General features: G+C 60.3%; 1 protein-coding gene across 5 annotated transcripts in view; it reads left to right on the forward strand.

Annotated features, from left to right (window-relative positions):
* Window positions 1-15097, forward strand: part of RIPOR3 (RIPOR family member 3) — a 62710-nt gene that overhangs the window by 35352 nt on the left and 12261 nt on the right. Inside the window, exons 2-11 of one of the 5 annotated variants that reach the window (XM_079783732.1) lie at window positions 2678-2796; window positions 9119-9265; window positions 10349-10427; window positions 12445-12468; window positions 12769-12825; window positions 13496-13645; window positions 13859-13922; window positions 14257-14300; window positions 14439-14564; window positions 14652-14797. In XM_079783732.1, coding sequence (XP_079639858.1) covers window positions 2678-2796; window positions 9119-9265; window positions 10349-10427; window positions 12445-12468; window positions 12769-12825; window positions 13496-13645; window positions 13859-13922; window positions 14257-14300; window positions 14439-14564; window positions 14652-14797 — 956 coding nt within the window. Of the gene's footprint in view, window positions 1-2677; window positions 2797-6598; window positions 6819-7025; window positions 8079-9118; window positions 9266-9815; window positions 10017-10348; window positions 10428-12444; window positions 12469-12768; window positions 12826-13495; window positions 13646-13858; window positions 13923-14256; window positions 14301-14438; window positions 14565-14651; window positions 14798-15097 lie in introns of those variants that run through there. The other 4 variants (XM_079783733.1, XM_079783734.1, XM_079783735.1 and 1 more) reach the window with 4 other exon arrangements.

Consider the following 15097-nt stretch of genomic DNA (forward strand, 5'->3'; position numbering starts at 1 on the left):
GAAATTCTCACCTCTTATCCCCATCTTTATTCCCCCACGGCCTGCTCTCCGGGCCGCACAGCAGGCGGCGGGGAAGCAGCCTCCGCCGCTCAGCCCTGTCCCCTGGTCCCATGAGGATGTGCTGTGAATCTGCCCCAGCCCACGTCCCCCCACCTTGCCATCTCTCTGCCTGCCCCTCCTCATTCCCTTGCCCAGGGGGTGGGGGATGGGGCGCAGCTCACCCAGAGCAGGTGCTGAGTGGTGGGATGGGGGTCCTGATTGCCTAACAACCACAGGGAAAAGCCCTAATTTGTGGCACTCGCTGATGTCTGTGGTGTAAGTGTTCCTACCGTGCCTGCTTTCAAGCTACCAGAATTCCCGGAAATGTAACAACGGACTCTGTGAGCCGGTCCTCCGGCAGCCACACCGGGCAGGTGGGGGCTGTGGGGACCTCCCTGCGGGCTGGGGCAGGTCCTCGAGTGCGGGGCACCTGACACACGCAGCGCCAAGTGCTGGTGTTGGCATCTGTACACTCTGGTTCTAAACCTGCCTCTGCCGCTTTCGAGGGGGGCCCTGGGCCACCCCGGTCCTCTCGGAGCCTCAGTTTCCTCATCTGTCAAATTAGGTTTGCAGTGGCTCCTAGGCCTAAGGGGCTTGTGTGGACTTAATAAGATAATTTGCATAAGGCACTTAGCCAGGCTGCTTAATAACGAGCATCCAATAAATGATGCCTCCATCACCAGACGGCCTCAACCTCCCCATCTGTACACAGTGCTGTCGCTCATGGGTTTGGAGCAGGTGACAGACAGTCCCTGGCACTGGGCATGCCACACAGTGGGTGCTCAGCACAAGCCGCCCGCCCCCAGAGGGAGGAAGGCTCTCCCCGGCTTCTCTGACTCAGCAGCTCACCTGCCGGGCAGGGGTCTTGGTCAGATCAGTGACACAGAGACAGCCAGCTCCTTCTGAGTGCCTCTTGCCTTGTGTGCTCTTAGCTCATTGGTCCCTTTCGGAATTTCCATTCTACAGATGTGACCACCGAGGCCCAGAGCCCGCGAGTGGCACAGTTACAGCCGGGGTTTGAGCCCAGGTCTCGCTTCTCTGTTCCCAATGTTCCCCTGTGGGGCCGTGGGGTGGGGTGCATAGGAGGAGGGAAGGCTTGGGGGGCTGCACAGATCTGCTGGGGTTTAGAGTGAGGGCTCTGAAGCCCCTGCTGGGGGCTGACAAACAAAAAGCAGCCCTGGACGCGGGACAGGTGTGGCTGGAAAGAGAACATAACTCCAGGCAGAGGCCGCAGCCTGAGCGAAGGTGTGGAGACCGGACTCGGTTGGGAGTGGAGGGGATGTGGAATGCAGGGGCCTCACCAGCAGGACTTGTTGTTGGGGTGGGATCCTGTATAGGTCTGGCCTGGGCAGTGGGGTCCCGGAATCGTGGGGCTGGGGAGTAAGGTATGAAACCGCAGCAGCAGAGATTTAGGTTAGATATGGAGGAGTGCTTTCCGATCGTCCTGCTGGGAGATAGCAGGCGACGGTCCCAAGGGATGTGTGGCATGTTTCCAATCTAGAGACGGTTTGGAAAAAAGAGAAGACAGCCAGGGTTCGAGGCTGGCCTCGTTGCAGCCTGGGTCACAGACAGGGCAGTGGATTGGGGGCTTCCTGAAGCCTTTGTTGCCAGCAGCCTGGCTTATGTGAATTGGGCTTTGTCACCCCCTACTCACACCCCTCCCATGGCCCTCGCCAGTTTGGCACAGTGGATAGAGCATCGGCCTGCAGACTGAGGGGTCCCAGGTTCGATTCCAGTCCAGGGCACATGCCCGGGTTGCAGGCTTGGTCCCCAGTGGGGGGCATGCAGGAGGCAGCCGATCAATGATTCTCTCTCATCACTGATGTCCCTTTCTCTCTCCCTCCCTCTCAGAAGTAAATAAAAATATATTTTAAAAACAACAACAAAAAACCCCCCAAAACCCTCCCATGTGAGGCTGAGTCCTCTGTGAGCTGCACTCTGCTGGCCTCTCTGACCTCACCGGGAGCCATGCCCCACCCCCCTGAACTTCTGTCACTTCCGGATTGCACCATGTCATCTCACCTCCAGGCCTTTACCATGCTGTTCCCGCTGCCTCCCCTCTCCTCTCCTCTCCTCCCCTCCCCTTCTCTCCTCCTCAGCCTTTCCTTCTCAGAGGTCACCTCCTCCAAGGCTGGGCCAAAGCCCCCTGGGAACCCCCACCCCTTCACTATCGACTCCTACTGTCTCTGTCTGGTGGCTCGTTGGCCTCCTTGCGGGACTGGGAGCCCTGGAGGGCAGGAACTCTGCCTGTCTGCTTAGTGCGTGTCTGGGCACGGTGTCTGGCATGCAGCAGTGCTCAGAGAGGATTCGTGGAGGGGTGAGGGTTACTGGCAGAGAGGAGGAGCAGAGGGGAGGGGAGGAGAGCTGGGTCCCGGAGCCGCTGTGTCCCCTGCACGAGGACCCGGCATTGCTCAGGCACCAAGAACGGGAGCAGCGTACGGAGGCCTGGGTTTGAGTCTCGCTCCCGCCCTTGCTCCCCAGCAGGTTCCCTAACCTCCCGAGCCTCGGTTTTCTCCTCTGTGAGCTGGGGCAGCACCTCTGCCGGAGGGACCTTGGAGGCCGTGGTGGAGGGTGGCCGGCCCTGGTCAGCCTCACCGGGTGGTGGTGCGAGGCTGACGCTCCCGCCCTCTCCCTGCAGGTGACAGCCATGTCGGTGAGGGTGCGGTTCCTGTCCTCCGGGGACGCAGCGGCCGTGGGGGTCGTGGGCCGGAGCGCCTCCTTCGCGGGCTTCAGCAGCGCACAGAGCCGCAGGATCGCGTAAGTTCTGCCGGCGTGGGCTGGTCCGGGGCTGGGCAGGGGCATCCTCTCCCCGCTGCCAGTGCCCGAGGCTCGCTCTGCCAGGCCTGCAGCCCAGGACGGAGTGGGGTGTGTGTGTGTGTGTGTGTGTGTGTGTGTGTGTGTGTGTGTGTATGTGTGTGTGTATATGTGTGTGTATGTGTGTGTATGTGTGTATATGTGTGTGTGTGTGTGTGTGTGTGTGTGTGTGTGTGTGTGACTCGGTGTTGGGAGAAACCTATCAGGCCCACTTGGCAGAGCAGGAAACTGAGGCTCAGAGAGGTGGAGCTGCCCACCAAGGTCACGCAGCCAGATTGATTCGGGCTTGGAACTGAGGCTCCTGGGGGTGGGGTTAAGATGGAATGTTCTTCCTGTTTGAAAAAATGGAAAATGGGGCCACTCACCCGGCTGTGACCTGGGCAGGTGAGTGCACCTCTCTGAGTCTCGGTTTCCTCGTGTGTGAAACGGGGATCACAAGTGTCCCTTCCTCACGGCTGTCATGACGCACAATGGGGTGGCCCATGGCAAGCAGCCAGCACACGCAGGCACACGCGGGCACACGCGGGCACACAGCAGGAGCTGTGGGAGTTTTTAAAGGCAGAGGAGCGGCCTCTGTGGAGACGGCCTGGGCAGCGCTGACCCTCTGGAGTGGGATCTTGGTGGCTCTGCCCTGCGTCTCCCCAGGAGGAAGGTGCGTTCCTGCTTCTGGGGGCCACTGCCGTCAGCCCACGCCCGCCAGGCCCCGGGCTCTGCGTGCGGCCACATCACCTCTCTCCCCTCCGGCCTCTGCACAGGCTGTGCCCGCACCTGGCACTCCTCCCAGCCGTCACCTGGCCAGCTCCTGCTTATCTTCTTCGGGCCTTGGCTTCAATGCCGTGTCCTGGGGGACGCCCTGAGCCCCAGGCCAGGCCCTCACCCTCCCATAGCTCTTTCCTTCGGGTGTAACAGGTGCACCTTAGAGTAAGGTGACCAGATCGTCCCGCTTTTGGCGGGACAGTCCCGATTTTTAACAATTTGTCCCGCGTCCCACTGGTCCCACAGCCAGGCCCCCCAGCTCACTCACCTTGTCCCCGGGCTGCCCAGCTCCAAGGTGTGCCTGGAAGGAGTTCATCTCAGGGTTGAAATCCTGGCGTGTCCCAGCTGGAAACACCCTTAGGAGTCCCTAATTCATTCCACAAACATGTATGGAGCACCCACTCTGGCCAGCCCCTGCCCCAGGCTCTGGGAAGAGACCCAGGCCCCGCCTTCCTCCGGGGCAGCAAACAACAAGCCAACCATCACTGAGAGAGACCCAGCTGTGCGAGGGCTGCGAGGAGTTAAGCATCAGAGAAGGGCCCACCCTGTCTGAGTGAAGGCCAGAGAAGAGAAAGAGCTGGTCACGTGCGGGCGGACGGGGTGCAGGGGTGGGGAAGCCTGTCAGGTGGAGGAAAGAGCAAGTGCAAAGGCCCTGAGGTGGGAATGCGTGTTAAGTGACAGAAGGCAGGCGTGTGGGCGACAGAGGGAGGAGGACCCCGCAGGGCCTCCTGGGCCACCGTGAGGACATTCACAGTGTGAAGGGCTCCACTGAACGGCTGAAGCCGAGGCCCAAAATGGGAAGAGATTTGGCCAAAGTTCCAGAGGGATGAACGCCCAGTGCCCCTGACCCCAGTCTCTGAGAGGAGCAAGCGTGGATGCCACTGTGAGGAAGGCATACAATAGGCGCTCCATAAATGCTGCTAAAAGGCTAAGTGTAAACTGACCAGAGAATGATGCTGTTTCTTGACTGAATGAGTCCTAGCTGAGCTGCCTCTTCCTGGTTTCATCTGGGTCCCCCAGACCATGGAGTCTGTAGTCAGGGCTGCTAAGGACAGTTGTGCAGGTCCCCCGCCACGGGGGCCTCCAGCCCGTGCGACCTCCCCACGCTGTGTGCCCTGGCGCGGAGCTGGTCCACCGGAGGTCGCCTTTCTGTGATCACCCAGAGGCACTGCCATGTGGAGGGGCCTGCAGACCGGCTCAGGGCCCCTCGAATAGGTTTAACCCGCTGCTGTCACCATCTAGAAATTCTGCGTTTTCCTTTGCCCTGGGCCTCACAAATTCTGTAGCCAGTCCTGCCTGCCACTCCCCTCCCGTCAGGCCTGTGGGGGCCCCGGGACTTCCGGCATCCACGGGAACTGTCCCCCCAGGCCAATGCCAGCCTCTTGCTGACCCCTCCCGGGTTCCTGGGGTCAGCCCTCTGGGAGGGAGAGAACAGAGGGGATCCAACCCCGGACACTAGGGCTCAGCGGTCAGCAGCAAGGGTAAGAGGCAGGTCCTGCCAAGTCTGCATCCTAGTCCAAGAAAGAGGGCCCTGCTGGCTGCAACTATCTTGGGGGGCTCCTCCTCCTGGGGGCCCCCCCTTGGCAAATTCTGGAGGATGCCTGGCCTCGGTGGGCTCTGTGGTCCCTGGGTGGCCACCATCTGGCCTCAGCCTCTGTGGTCCCCCCGTGCCTGGGTGAGGAAGAAGCTGCCCACGATGATAGGGAAGAAGTGAGGCTATTTTTAACTTCCTATCTCTGTCCAACTCCCAGGGGCCTGGACCCTTGGCTCCGGGGCAGGACAGCCTGTACCAGGTTTCAGGCCTCACCTCTGGCCTTATTTCCCAGGTAATCCAACCAGGCTGAAGCACAGCCACATCGCCACGGCACTGAGCGCTGGCACAGGTCCGGTTAAATAACCTTAGACGCAGGGCAGGCGAGCAGGGCGCCACTTCGGTGGGGTGGGTAGATGTCCCCCACCCCCACCCCTGCTCTGGCACCTGAAACCCCTTTGACTCTGGACCGGGCTTTTAATCCCACAATCAAAGAGTTCACTTGAAGAAGTAATCTGGTGGGGGAAGTTTACACTAAGGTGTGAATGGTTGCCATAACTAAGCCATAGATAATAAGGTGGGGGGACAAGAGGAGGCCAGGCCCTGACACTGTCCCATTCTGCCCTGACTGACAGGCAGGGCTGCTCTTACCCCTTCCCCCTCCTCAGCCAGGGCTCCCCTCCTCTAGGCTGTCAGGCAGGTACCCTCCTGAGCCAGGAGCCCCTGCAATGTCCTCACCAACTTGGGAATTCCTCCGCTGGGAGGGCTGGGACGAGTGGGCGGGATAGCTCAGCAGCCGCCTGTGATTTTCAAGGCGAGGAGCTGGAGAGAGGACACGGCGGAGGCGCTCACACTGTCCTGTGCGTGTGGAGCCACAGACTTTGGGGACCTCAGAGAGTGTGCCGGGAGAAATGGGCCAGAACACGGGAAGCACGCAGAGCAGTTTGACCTTTGCGAGTGCCAAGTGCATGTGAGTCATCACCCCGCCCTCCTGGCACCGCTGCACATGGGAGGACAGGTAGCTTCCCTGCTGTCACACGGAGGTGCGGCTCGGGCCCTGCCTGCCTGCAGAGCCTGCATCTGCAGCAGCCACGCACCAGGGCCTCCGACGAAGTATTTCCTCACGGCAGCAGGCAGGACTGCCCTCGGCCTCACGTGAGGGCTGGGCCAGTGGGTTGCATGTGCCCGTCTGGAATCTTGTCTGGCTGGCCAGGGGCTGTTTAATATTTACTGAGTCCGCCCAGAGCTGGCGAAACATCCGCCCCAGAGGGCGCTCCCTGCCCCCAGCAGTTGTGACACCGGCCAGACATGCAGCCCAATTTCGCCATCCGGAGGCTGCACACGCGTCGCCTTCCCGGCTGGGCCGGCCCTCGGAGCGCTGGGCTCAGAGCGTCCCCGGGAGCGGGCGCTTCCAGGCACAGCCACAGCAGCCGGGGTGAGCAGGTCTGCCAGGTGGATGGAAGGGGGGCCTGGCGGAGGGCGCACGCCTGCCAGGGACGGTGGGCCCCTGGGAGCTGGCAGGTGAGCGTGGCTCCCACCTCAAAGCTGCTGGCCCACCCTGCCCGCCTGCCACCTGCGGGGACCCTCGCCTGTCTGGAACCCACCTCTCTGGAGGCTGCAGCCCTGCCCGTCTCTGCGGCCTGGAGATGGCAACTTTGTGGAGGGTCTGTTCCAAGAGGTGGGTGATGTGCCTCGGGGGGTAGGGAGGAGGGCGTACAGCCCCTTCTTGGCCGTTGGGAAGTGTCACGTGCCACAGGTGGATATCGGCAGCAGCAGGTACAGGGATGAGCACTAATGTGACAGGCTTTGTGCCCAGTGCTCTGTGCACGAACCTCACTGAAACATCACCTGATCGGAGGAGCCGTCCCTGCTCGTCCCACTTAAACTCATTAGCCGGCCTTTATTTTGTCCCTTGGCACTAAGCATCCTCTGATACAGGATTTTAAAAATGATCTTACTTAACTTGGACACATACATAGCATTTCTTGCCAGGCACTGCTTGAAGCCCTTTACACTTATTAACTCACGCAACTCTCATGGTAACCCTTCCTCTGGTTCCCATTTTATAGATGAGAAAACTAAGGCACAGAGAGGTTCAGTAACCTACCCAAGGTCACACAGCGTGAAAGTGGGGGAGCTGGATAGAGGCCCTGGTGCCTGTCTCTGGAGCCTGCCCTTGTTACCACTTCCCACCGTGTCCCCCAGCTGGCTCAGCAGCTCACAGGGGGAGGGGTTTGTCTGTGTTGGTCACTGTTGTACCCCCACCCCCTAAAACGGTGCCTGGTGCACAATAGGTGCTTATTTAAATATTTGTTGAATGAATGCGTATCTCATAACTCTGTGGGGAAGTACTCTTATTGCCCCCCTTTGACAGATGGGGAAACTGCGGCTCCAGTTAAACACCTGTGACCTCTGGGGCTGGGATTCGAATATGGGCAGCTGACCAGGGGCATGAGTCCTACCAGCTCGGCAAGGCCCCTGAGCGTCCAAGGTGGGATTCCAGACCCTTCCTTGCTGTAGCATCCTCCGAGGCCCGTTCTCAGCGTGCCGGGCAGGGCCTGCGGTCTGTATTTCTGGCGTGTTGGTTTGTAAATGCAGCCAGAGGGAAACCATGGGTCGTGGGGCTTGGTCTCTGTCAGCAGGGTGGCCAGGACAGCTGCTCTCTGTGAGTCAGCAGCAGGTGTCTGCGTCTGTGCGTGGAATGTGCAGCATCTGGCTGGGCTGGAAATACAGCCCGGCCGCCTGCTGTCTCCGGGAGACCGGGCACAGCGTGGCCCGGTGGCCCTTCTCTTAGGCCTGGTGAAGGAGCATGAGCTGTGCTCCTCTTGCCCCCACCCCACCCCCGCCTGGCTCTCCAGACCTCAACACCCTCTCTCCCACGGACCGTGAGCCCTCGAGGGTGGGACGCTGGCACCTCTCCGGGGGAAAGCCCTGCTCTGTGAGTGTTTGAACGAATGAATTAGTCCCGAGCCCCTGATTTTAGACCTTAAAAATGCAGCAGACGGTGAAGGCTCCCAGGGGGGACATGGAGCCGGGTTTCTAGCAAAGGGTGTCTCCCGAGTGAAGCAGAAACAGTGACTCCCCTAAGACGGTGCTCCTCAAAGTGTGGTCCGTGGACCGACCGGCAGCATCAGAAACAAATTAAAATGTAAATCCTCAGGCCCAGACTGTTAAACCCGAAACTCTGGTGGGGTGGGGTTGGGGGGGAGGGGAGGGAGGCCTGTCAGCAGCCTGAGCCCCAGCCCTCCGGGGATTCTGAGGACCCTGAGAACCCTGTGTCCCCTCCCAGCTGTGTGGGTCAGAGCCCAGGCTGAGGCTCTGCCCGCATTTGGGTTTGGGTCCCAGCTCTGCCACAGAGTTATTGGCCAGACTTGGTTCCCATGCCTCTCCCTGGGCCAGGGGAGTGGAATATAATGGCTAACCCAGGCGTAGGGCATGGGCTTGTCTGCGAATGCCCATGTATGCGTGTTCATGTGCATGTGTGTATACGCATATGTGTGTTGATTTGTCAGGCCACCTCCTTCCAAACGACTGTATAAAGAGCGGGGCTGGGGGGGGGGGCGGTCACCCAAAGGAAAATCGAGCTGGATGGATGCTGGGCAGCAAAGCCCATGGGTGCACCACGGCACTGGGAGTTGGCCTTCAGCGTTGCTTTGCCTGCGTTGACGAAGCATGCTGAACAGGGAGCCCTGGCGTTTGGGCTGCTTGATTGTACCAGCATTTCTCACTGTCAGTGAATTTCTCCTATCAGGTTGTTACTGGTAGTAGTATTCTTTTAATCCTAAAATCCCAAACTCCATTTTACAGATGAGGAAACTTAGGCCCAGCGCGTCTTAGCAACTTTCCTGCGACCATGCAGCTTGGTGGAAGGAGCGGGCTCGGCTCTGGCCGCTGTTCCCAAAGTGCCTGCCCCTGGGAAAGACTTTGTCCAGACTCCTGCTCTGACCCCCTGCCCCCCGCCCCAATTTCTTCTCACAGAAAGTCCATCCAAAGGAACTCGGTGAGGTCCCGCATACCTGCCAAATCCTCCAAGATGTACGGCACGCTGCGGAGGGGGTCTGTTTGCCCGGACTCCAAGACGCAGCAAGTGCGGAAGATCTTCGAGGCGCTGAGGAGAGGCCTCAAGTAAGGGCAGGCTGTGCGTGGCCTTTCCACAGCGGGCTCTTTGGCCTTCGGCCTGCTTGCTCCTCTCTGCCTCTCCCTGGGGACAGGGTCAGGTCTTGTCTGTAAGAGGCCACAGAGGGGGCTCCTGGTTATTCATTAAGACGAGGAGCAACTTTTCCAGGATCCCAGGGCCAGGAAGCAGGGAGTGGTCCTCCAGGGCCAACGCCACCCAGGAGGCCTCCCTTGCCCTCCTCCCAGGACGCACCGGAGCTGGGGCAGCGGGAGCTGGGGCTGTGCTGGAGGGGCGACGCCTGTCCGCAAGGTGCTCGCCTCCCAGGACCGCCTGTTGGAGACTTGTCTGGGGTCAGGAGCATCCCGTTTCCTGAGGAGCCCAACCTCTGAGTGAGCAGCGCCTGTAGATAGCGGTGAAACGGGAGACTCTATGAGGGAGCCCCACCCCAGCTCCCAAGGCCACACATCAGGCTTCCTGTCCAGTCCCTTTGACCGGAAAACACCTCATGAGACGTCCCCTCCCAGCCCTGGGTTTCTCTGTGCTTTCCAGGCGGGCTCCCAGGCTCCTCTCCGGGGCTTGGCCCTGGGCAGGCAGACAGCAGGGCGACCACCCTTGTCAACGAGGGAGGCGTGCTCTCCCCGACCTCCCCTGGGACTGGGGGGAAGATACTGTCCTCCGGAGAGATGCCTCATTTTCGACCTGGGTTCTGCCTTTTCCCTGCTGTGTGACCCTGCGCTGGGTTACCTGCAATCTTTGAGGGTCAGTTTGCCCATCTCTAAGATGGGGTTAATCAGAGCAGAACCTGCTTGTGGGGTTGTTTGGGGAATTAACAGAGATGCTCCCCATATTTCACAGTGCTGGGCACGTGGTCCACTGTGTGTGGGATCTGGAGGCCCGGCGGGTGGGGCCCGGCTTTCGCGGGGGTGGGGTGGCTCTGCCCTCTGCCCTCTGCCCTCTGAGGCTGCTGAGAGAACCACAGCTGTCTCCACATGGCAGCTGTGGCTGCCTGCACTGCGGAACACCGGTCATCGGCCTGTTTCTTTTTCTCTTCTTGTTCCTTTTCCAACTCCTTTTCCTTGTCCTCCTTGCAGGGAGCACCTGTGCGTCCAGCAGGCCGAGCTGGATTACCTGTCAGGACGCCACAAGGACACCCACAGGAATTCCAGGCTGGTGAGACCCCTCTCCCGCCTTCCCGCTGGGGCAGCCTTGATTGGGGTTCAAAGATGGGCCCTCCCTCACCCCCTTGCCTGCACCGTGGGTGCTAATCTCGGGAATTCAGAGTCCCAAGGAATGGACTTGCTCTCCAGGGGGATGAATTTAACCCTAGGGGCTGGTGGGAAGCCCCCCTCCCCGCCCAACATGGGCAGAGTTCAGGCATCAGAGGACCCACCTCCATTCTCTCTTTGGTTCTAGCAGTAACGAAGGCAGGTGGGTGTGCAGAGGCATGCGTCTTAGAGGCCCTATCTTATAGACCTGGGCCATCTGGGCGCCCTGCAATCGGGTGGCTTATGTGATGCCAAGAAATTGGGTCAGGCATCGACTCGAGGGTCAGTCACAGGCCCCAGTGCTGACCTCCTGTCCAGGCCTCTGTGGTTTCGGCCACCTTGAGGGCTGTGGCTTAGAGGCTGCCCGGGGGCCTGTCTAGGAAAGACTCATCTGCTCTGGGCTCTTGCTACCATTTTCCCCCTTAGCAGAGTCAGATTTAGAAACACACACACACACACACACACACACACACACACACACAATCAAGAAAAAAAAAATTGTGTCCTAGTTAAATAGGATTTTTAGATAATCATCAAATAACTTTTCAGTATAAGTATGTCCTGTGCATCTTTGGGACATACTTATACTTAAAAAAATTATTCATTCTTTATTGGAACTATAAATGTCACTGGGTATTTGATATTTTTTTTATTTCTCATTGGAGGATATTTTTTCCATTGATTTTAGAGAGAGTAGAAGGGAAGGAGGGAGAGGAAGGATAAAGAGAGAGAGAGGGAGAGAGAGAGAGAGAGAGAGAGAAACATCGATGTGAGAGAGCCACATCAATTGGTTGCCTCCCATACCCCCTCCCCCCCCAAAAAAAAACACACAAAAAACTGAGATGAGAAACCTGTGCCTAGGTATATGCCCTTGACTGAAATCCGGAATTGAACCCAACCCTTGGGTTCGAAGGCTAATGCTGTAAGCACTGAGGACACCAACCAGGGCTGGTGTTCGATATTTTATCTGCTCACACTGTCAGGCTCAACCCCTCAGGACCGCCATCCTCCCAGCGGGAGGCTCTTCCTTTCCGGTCTTGGGAAATCCCCACCCCCACTTCTCCACCCCACCCTTCTATCCTAATGGGGTTCCGAGAGGCCTTGCTGCCTGTGGGCTCCTCCCTCCTGCACAGCCGAAGCACAGAGCAGGGGCTGGGAAACAGGAGGGGGAGGCGAATCTTTCTATCAAGTGGCCCCTCTGCATCCCAGCTCCAGCTCAGCAGACCTTGGGGGCCGGTAGTGTGCCAGCCACTTCGGGGAGGGAAAGATGGGCAGCTCAGTCAGGTCTTGCCCCTGGGGGGCGGGCAGGCCACGCAGATGGAGGAAGGAGGCATTAGCAAGATCCCACCCGGTTCCCCGCCCTTCCCAGCACCCACTGCACGCCTCCCACATGGATGCAGAGGTTTGCCCACCCCGATGACATAGTCCTTTCATTGGTGACACCCCGGCCCCTGGCGTGGATGGACCAGTCTGGGTTTGCCATTTCCTAAGGCCTGAACTGGTGGCGCCGGCTGCCTCTCCCACTCCCAATCCTTCTGATCATGGCTGAAGTTACCCCTTAAACGGTCAAATCGCCATGGTCCCCACTTTGTTGAGTGCTTGCTGTGTCTTTTACTCTTCTCAGCAAGCCTAGGGGTAGGTGCGATGGCTATCCCACTTAATGTGAGGAAATAGAGGCTCTGAGAGGCTGAGTAACTGCCCGGGACACAGAGCTGGGGACAGCCAGGCTTAGAACTGCCTCATCCAAAGCACACGAGTCTCATCCCTCTTCTTCCTCCGCCCGGACCACGGGCCTCCGAGGGTGGCGTGGCTGCTGGCTTTCTGTCCTCGGAGCTCAGGCGCCCCTGGGATGTAGCCTCCTGGATCTTGGGGGAGCATCCAGAGCCCTGACACCTTTCCCCTCCCCCTTTGCTCCCCCACAGGCTTTCTATTACGACCTTGACAAGGTGAGTGAGCCTGCCTCCATCAGCATGTGGTGAACAGGCGGCCATGGCTAGGCCTGGCTGGGTGAGCATAGTGTCTTTGCTCCCCCGATTCCGTCCTATGGTCATCCTCTAGGAGAAGTACCTAGGGGTCCTCCCCATTTTACAAATGGGGAAACTGAGGCCCGGCGATGAGCCTTCCTCGAGGGTGGTGAGGGGCTGGCCTAGCTTTGAGCCCAGGTCTCCGTGTCGGGCCTGAAGGAGGGTGGCGAGCCTGGCGGGGGGTCCAGGCTACTTTTAAAGCCTCTGCTCTTTTTCTGGGAGAAGCAAACGCGCTCTGTGGAGAGGCACATTCGGAAGATGGAATTTCACATCAGCAAGGTCAGCTGGCGCCCGGGTGTCTCAGGGCGGGGTTGGGTGGTCTGTTCTGGCTGGGCCTCCACCAGATAGCAGGAGCCAGGAGGCCCTCCGGGCGGGGCGGGTGCTCTGGGTGCTGAGGCTGGAGCAGTCAAGGGGAGCAGGAACTGCAGGCGCTGGGCCCAGGAAGACCTCGTGCTCAATCTGAGAGGCTGGGAAGGTTGAGACCGAGCGCCCACTATAGAGATGGGAGAGTGGACGCTCAGAGAGGGACAAGGATTGCCTAAGGTCTCACAGCAAGTCCCGTAGGGTCTGAAGTCCCTGAATTCTTCCATGATCTTGCTTTACCTGCCCCCTCCCGTGCCCCTCCCCGCAGTAGCCCAGTGGGTAGGCAGAATATCACCTGCCTGTTTCCTGTTGAGAACTTGGGCGGGGAGAGGGAGGGGCTGCATTACCTGTCCAGGTCGCTCCTTTCCATTGTGCACCGACTGCCCGCCAGCCACTGCGGATGCTGGGATAGAAGTGGAGCAGACAGACGGGGTTCCTGCCCCTGTGGGAGCTGTGGGAGCCGGGGGCAAGTGCAGCGTGTGGCCACCATCGGGGCTGGGTGGGGGCATTCGCTCAGGCGCAGCCTCTCCCAGAGGGTGAGAGTGACCTCAGCGTGGGCAGCACCCACCGCCCTGTGCCCCCGCAGGTGGACGAGCTCTACGAGGGCTACTGCATCCAGTGCCGCCTGCGAGACGGCGCCTCCAACATGCAACAGGCCTTCTCCCGGTGCCCGCCCAGCCGCGCCTCCCGAGAGAGCCTGCAGGAGCTGGGCCGGAGCCTGCAGGAGTGCACCGAGGTGGGCCGCCAGCCGGGGCGCCAGAGGGCAGTGGGGGCCAGGCCCGGCATTAGGGGGTGCCCTGGGCCCTGAGGAAGCTCTGCCCACCAGCCTCTGACTGGCAGGGTTTGTGTGTGCCCCTCCTCCCTGCCCTCTGCCCCCTCCAGCCCACTCCTCTCACCCCACCCGGCCCAGCCTCGGGCAGGTGCTGAGCCATCCTGTGGGGCTTTGCAGGACATGTGGCTCATAGAGGGGGCCCTGGAAGTCCACTTGGGCGAGTTCCACGTCAGGATGAAAGGTAACGGGGCTGAGGCGGTGGGCAGCAGCCGCTTTGAGTGGGTGTCAGGCTTCTTGAGGGCCCTGGGACTTCTGCCAAGGGTGGGGTGTGGGTCAGAATTCAGGGGTCCTCGCCCAGCCCTGGGCTTGCACTCCTGTGACATGTGACCTCAGGCAGGTCCCGCCCCTCTCTGAGTTGGATGTGAGGGTCCAGGCCTGTCCATCATGATGGCTCATCTCTGTCCATCATGATGGCTCATCTCTGAGTCTGATTCCCAGACTCAGGCAGGGGAGGGCCTGTGACCCACGGGGCAGGGGCAGAGGAGGACAGAGCTCAGCCCATCTCTGTGTTCCAGGCTTGGTGGGCTACGCACGCCTCTGTCCAGGAGACCAGTATGAGGTATGGCCATGCTCCCGGGTTCCTGCCAGGCCTTGGGGTCCCAGGGCCCCACCTGGCAGGGAGGGCCCCCATGCAGGTGGCAAGTGGGGGCATCCACCTGGGGCAGCTGACCCACCCCTTCATGGCCCTCGCCCTCAGGTGCTCATGCGCCTGGGCCGCCAGCGCTGGAAGCTGAAGGGCCGAATCGAGTCTGACGACAGCCAGACCTGGGACGAGGAGGAGAAGGCCTTCATCCCCACCCTGCACGAGAACTTGGAGATCAAGGTGGGTGGGGCCTAGGGCAGGGGCAGGGGCCGGGCCAGGGCCTGCGGAGGCTCAGCTCAGACACCACCCACCACTCCTCACCCCCAGGTGACAGAGCTGCGTGGCCTGAGCTCCCTGGCGGTGGGCACAGTGACGTGTGACATCACCGACTTCTTCACGACCCGGCCGCAGGTCATCGTGGTGGACATCACAGAGCTGGGCACCATCAAGCTGCAGCTGGAGGTGCTGTGGAAGTGAGTAGGGGCCAGCCTGGCTCCCTGCCCTGCTGCCCCTCCCCAGGGCCAGCCCCAAACTCCTACCTGGAGGGATGCACACCCAGAGCCTGCCCGGTCGGTCTCGCTGGCTCCCCCTGGTGGCCTGACCACACTGTAGCATCCACTTGTGGGCATTTCTGCCCTCATCTCCCACGAGGTGCCCACAGGGCCTGAGTCACGGACCCTGGTGGTTGGGCTGGGCTCCAGACACCTCTAGCCAGGCCTTTGTGCAAAGGAGAGGGAGCAGGTCGCTTCGGGCCAGGAGGCTGTACCCAGACC

The sequence above is a fragment of the Cnephaeus nilssonii genome, assembly GCF_951640355.1.
Source record: "Cnephaeus nilssonii genome assembly, chromosome: 11".
Taxonomy (NCBI): Eukaryota; Metazoa; Chordata; class Mammalia; order Chiroptera; family Vespertilionidae; genus Cnephaeus; species Cnephaeus nilssonii.